The 5318-nt window shown below is 35.5% G+C and overlaps 1 protein-coding gene across 1 annotated transcript; it reads right to left on the minus strand.

The window, feature by feature from the left end:
- Positions 1-1516: 1516 nt before the first annotated feature.
- Positions 1517-2421, minus strand: LOC147525129 (uncharacterized). Its single transcript, XM_086578246.1, has 3 exons — positions 2100-2421; positions 1975-2014; positions 1517-1931 (listed from the first exon to the last, which is right to left on the minus strand). Exons 1-3 carry the CDS (start codon positions 2419-2421, stop codon positions 1517-1519), a joined length of 777 nt encoding a protein of 258 aa, XP_086434372.1.
- Positions 2422-5318: the final 2897 nt, after the last annotated feature.

The raw sequence follows: 5318 nt of genomic DNA on the forward strand, positions 1-5318 counted from the left end.
TTCTTTCATTATAAAAGCAGGAGACATAGTCTTCATATGAACCTTGAAAAATTATTGGCAAAGTTCAAAATGTATAATCAAATAATACAAAAAATTGTCAGTACTGTAAAATTATTGTTATTTACTTTCATTTGATCCTCAATCTTAGAAGCAACCCATCTTGCATCAACCATCCTATTCTTGAATTTAAGGTCATATATGTGTGTGTGTGTGTGTGTGTGTGTGCTCATCCATAAATGTGTTCAACCTCATTATAACCCCATCTTGCAAAAGCGTGAAGTAAGCTACCCATGGGCATTTATTACCTTTCTTGTCCACACCCTTACAATATATATGCTTTAATTCTATAACTCTCATTGTCCGGCATCCTTGCTACAAACCTATTCCTAATACAATAATCTCTTATGTCACTTCTCAATTCTGAAATAGTTGCCCACTCCATATGAATGGTCCACTTAATTGGTCTTATCACTTGTGTCCCCCTTTATATTGGACTACTCCATTATAAACATCCTCAGTCCCAAAAATAAAATCAACCAAATCATCAAGCAGACCATTCCATTCTCTCTCTTCATCAGAAGAATGTGTGCTTTTGTACCCTTCATCATCCTTAATCTCATATATCCTCAAAGTTCGTCGTGGTGCATTTGTATGAAGTGGTGCTGCTGCTGGAAATATCTGAGGTGGTCTTGGTGCATTGATCAAACTGATCGAGGTGGTGGAGCTGCATTTTGTTTATGTGGTGGTGTGTGTGTGTGTGTGTGTGGGGTGGTTCTTTCATATGGTACCCTAATCTTTACACCATTAGGTTGGGGTAAGTCATCATCTATAACATACTATGGAGGTGCACCATGAGTAAAAGACAGTGTATTCTAGAAATCTTCATCATCTTCATCTAATAACTTCAAATCAAGGGGGTCGTTTGATTTTTTGAGTTCAACAATCAAAGATTCAAAGATTCAACATTCAACATTCATGGGGAGGTTCTTTCATATGGTACCCTAATCTTTACACCATTAGGTTGGGGTAAGTCATTATCTATAACATACTGTGAAGGTGCACCATGAGTAAAAGATAATGTATTCTAGAAATCTTCATCATCTTCATCTAACAACTTCAAATCAAAGGGCTGTTTGATTTTTTAAGCCTCTGAATGCTGAATCCTGAATGGCCCACCCTCTGAATGCTAAATGCTGATTGCTGAACTCTGAAAAACATGTTTGTTTTCTCGTCGAACTGACTGCTCAATCTTGAATATAAATCCCGGTTGGACAATTTTACCCCTGTTATCAATTTTGAACACAAACTTATAGTTTATAAAAAACAAAATATCTGATTTTTTTTACAGAGTTTCCTTTGTTTATTCAACATTTTGAACACCTGTATGGCATCTAAAACATTGCATATAGTAATATAGGATGAAAATAAAACTAAAAAAACAAACGGAAATAGTTTTACAACCATAACTCCAAAGTACATTACAAATAACTCCAAAATACAAGTATTTTAAACCTGGTCAAATGTTTCCACTCCACAATTGTTCTGCAATTTGGTCACGCAAGTTGACCATGTACTCATATGCCTTGGGTCCAAATGTATGACTCAAACTCGGTGGTGCTTCGGGTCTGTCAGAGTCAATTGATGGCCTCACTAGAATAATCACTTCTTCATCTTCGTATCTCTTGAACAACCGATCATCGATTGAGACGCGACGGAGAAAGTTGGGTATTGCCATGCCTGCTACAACAATTTGAACTTGTGTGCGAAAAGCATATGGAGGCATTCTCTTCAATATCTTGAATCTTGCTTTCAAGACACCAAAGGTTCTCTCAATTACATTTCTTAATGAGGAATGTGCCTGATTAAATTTCTCCTCTTTGTTTCTAGGAAGACCACCACGATTAAAATCAGCTAACCAATACCTAACATTCCTATAAAGACACATCACACAAGTAATACATACCTACAATACACCTGGTATGTGTGTATGCAGCGTCACACAAGTAATACATACCTACAATACAATAATGAATTCATATAAGCATATATAAACATGATAAATAGAAAATTTATTCATTAGGTGATGTTCTGAAACAAACCTTCTGGAGGCAATGGAAATCCGTGTTTTTCTGGCCATCGTAATGTCTCATTCAACACACGAGCATCATGGGTAATCCCTTCCCATCCAGCTATCACATAAGTAAATCTCATATCATAATCACACACAGCTAAGACATTTTGGAAATAACCCTTACCCCCTCTTCCTCGAAAAGGAATTTGCTTCTCAAGTATAACATTTGCATCTATTACTGTACCATCCAATGCTCCAACAACTCCTTTGAATGGCCCTCTCTTAAGACGACATTGGTAACGAGTTCCACCTTTATGAATGACCCTGTCAAATGGTGGATCAAGTATCATCTCTTTTGAGAAATGGAGCATTGCCACTAGCACCTCATGGAAACACTTGCTAATGGTTTGTGTTGAATGTTGAAATTGATCCACTATGGTTCGATTTCGCTTATTGTGACCAATAGTCATTAAAAACATTGCCATTTTTTCCTCTGCATCAATATGTTTACTATCATGAAGCTACTCCCTTTGTCGAAAGTAATCACATAGCATAGCGAAGGAAGGCCTCCTCAACCTTAACATGTTAAACATATTTGTATCATCTCCATGAAGAAGCTCTTGTACATACATTCTCCCAGTAAGTGTAGATATGCATATCTTCTACCTTACGCGCCTAGGATTCGTAGCATGCTTAATCCATGTGAATATTATGATGTAATAAACGAATAACCATTGTTGTGGTGTCATCTTCGCTAAATGAAATAAGTAAAGATAAAAAATGTTAACTACGCAATCATCCCAAGTAAGCAAAATCGATCATAATAACTATAATGACTAGCAGTCTTGTAGCACCCCAAATCTCAAACAATTATACACCTAAAATACGTGATTTTTCTAGAAATATTTCGACATAGTCTCCTCTGTATTTTCAACATTCCATAAACATAAATCCTATCATAACCTAAAAATCAAAGCAATATATTTCTCATTGATCAACCTAGCTACTTAACCATCTCGACTAATGCCAGAGCAATTAAGTAACTTGATTGTTTATAAAAACAAACAATCTAGAAAACAAACAACAATTAATTAAGTAACCGGAACATTGCATACATAGGATAAAAAGAAAACTAAAAACTAAATACGTCAATCATCCAAGTCAGCTACAACCTTAAACATCAACAAAAACTAAATACGACAATTATCCAAGTCAAGTACAACCTTTTACATTAACAAAATATAAATACTGACAATCTTCCAAGTATCACATCCTTAGGCTAGCTAGACTAGGACATAGATCGAGTAATGTTCTTTAGGAATTGGATTTTAAGCCTATTTTCTTGCAGATTCAGAAGCCTCTTGTTATGAGAAGGATGAAGAGAGAGAGAGAGAGCTTTCAATGAGTTAAGGTAGAGAGTATAGTATCATCCAACAAATCTAAGAGGCGTAACTCCTCCACCTCCAAAACACCGTCATCCACAAGTTTTCTATCTCCCATGGTTTGAGTATTCACCATCTCTGCAAGCTCTCCAATACTCTTCACAAGAGGATCTGGTTCAGGAGAATCTCTTTTACGTTTTTGCTTTGAGCTTCCAGCATCACTTTTTGCTCGTGAAGTAGTTGGAACTTGTGTTTGTTTAGGTGGTGCAGGTGTAGTACTACTATGTGCACAACTAGTAGGTACATTATCACTTGGACACATGGGAAGAATGATCATCTTGTGATATATAAGGGTTGTACTCCTCATTGTAGGTGACATTTAGGAAGTGATTGTCAACATAATCAGTTCCATGAATCTGGTTATCCTCGCTAGCACTATCAACATTCTCAACCTTATCACCACAGGAATTGGATGTTTGTGGTTAAACCCTTTATCACCACAAGATATAGTGGGTTCAAACAAGAATTCGAGCAACTCGCTATTTGCGAATGAAGCATTCCTAAAATGGCTCGCCAAAGGATATTTCCGTTTGTAACAATAGATAGAAAAAAAAAAGGTTAAACAACTAACAAAGTAGTTGTATACTAATAACTCGTATAAACAAAAAAGTTATTGATTTCTACCTTGATTATATCATCCCAAATATCATCCGGAAAATCTAAAACCCTTCCAACAAAATCGACACCATGTCCCGTCCTATTTGATATGATAGAACTCTCCATGTTTGATATTGTTTTCGAAGGTAGTCCCATTGGTTCTTGAGTTGCCTTTGTATGTATGGAACATCGTAGGCCTTGCTCATTTTTTCATTAATCCTAGTCCATGACTCCTGATTTGAGTGAAGTTCCACTATAGCCATAATTATTAACCTCTTCTAAACACATTTCAATGAAACATTTTTTCCATGCATTATCGGTCTTTATCCTAGGAGTTGGAGCGGATTTCTCAACCACATCCGGAGTTACCTTGTTATTTCCCTTAACCCGTGGAGTTAACTTCTCCTTCCGAGGACCCATGCCTAAAGTCACTTAATAGGAATCAATTAAGGAATTGTACACAAACAAATCAATGGTATGCAAAGAAAAGTATATATACAAATATCACTACAGACTCACAACATAGTCAGTTAGTCACTCAGGGCAAAATCTATAATTCTCATTACATATCAGTTTGGTGAATGAAAAAGAATTTATTCTTATGGAGGATATATATAGGAACAAGAGGATTTACTTGGAAATATGGAGGCTACAATTCTATTGATGTCGAATTTGGATATCAGAATTCAGAATATAGTCGTGGTTTAGTGGTTTAGGTAATTAGGTCCACTTCATTCTTTGTTTCTTATGTTTTAATGGATTTCATTACTGTAGAAGTATACATATTTGGCCATATTGGTAAGAGATTTAATTAATTTCATTTTTTTAACAGAACTAATCAATCTGATGTCTATTTATGTACTTTATAGTATGTGATGATTTAGATATAGCAAATTACCATATATATAACTGACAGCAACTTGTCCTTCCCTCCTAATTTTTGAACAAAGTGCTTTTTGGTGTTTATTTCTTGTACTATCATGTGGAGAAGACCTTGAATCATAAAAGATACATCAGTACCGTACCTCTTTGTTTGCATGCTAAATCTCTTATTAGCCCTGTTCTTATAAGCTATTACTAGTGACCAAGATAATAACAATCTACCATGAGTTTAACCAATTAACATTAAAGCAGATGTACATATATATTTCATGATGAGAAAAACACTTAATCAGTTCCAAGTACATCCTCACTGACAATTTCTTGAA

The sequence above is a fragment of the Coptis chinensis genome, chromosome 1 (genome assembly GCF_015680905.1).
Source record: "Coptis chinensis isolate HL-2020 chromosome 1, ASM1568090v1, whole genome shotgun sequence".
In the NCBI taxonomy this organism is placed as follows: Eukaryota; Viridiplantae; Streptophyta; class Magnoliopsida; order Ranunculales; family Ranunculaceae; genus Coptis; species Coptis chinensis.

Coding starts and splice junctions, on each gene's coding strand:
- LOC147525129 (XM_086578246.1), bottom strand. CDS start 2,421: ATGATACTTGATCCACCATTTGACAGGGTCATTCATAAAGGTGGAACT. Junction 2,015..2,099: donor ATTTCCATTGCCTCCAGAAG/GTTTGTTTCAGA, acceptor ATTGTATTGTAG/GTATGTATTACTTGTGTGAC. Junction 1,932..1,974: donor GCTGCATACACACATACCAG/GTGTATTGTAGG, acceptor GTGTCTTTATAG/GAATGTTAGGTATTGGTTAG.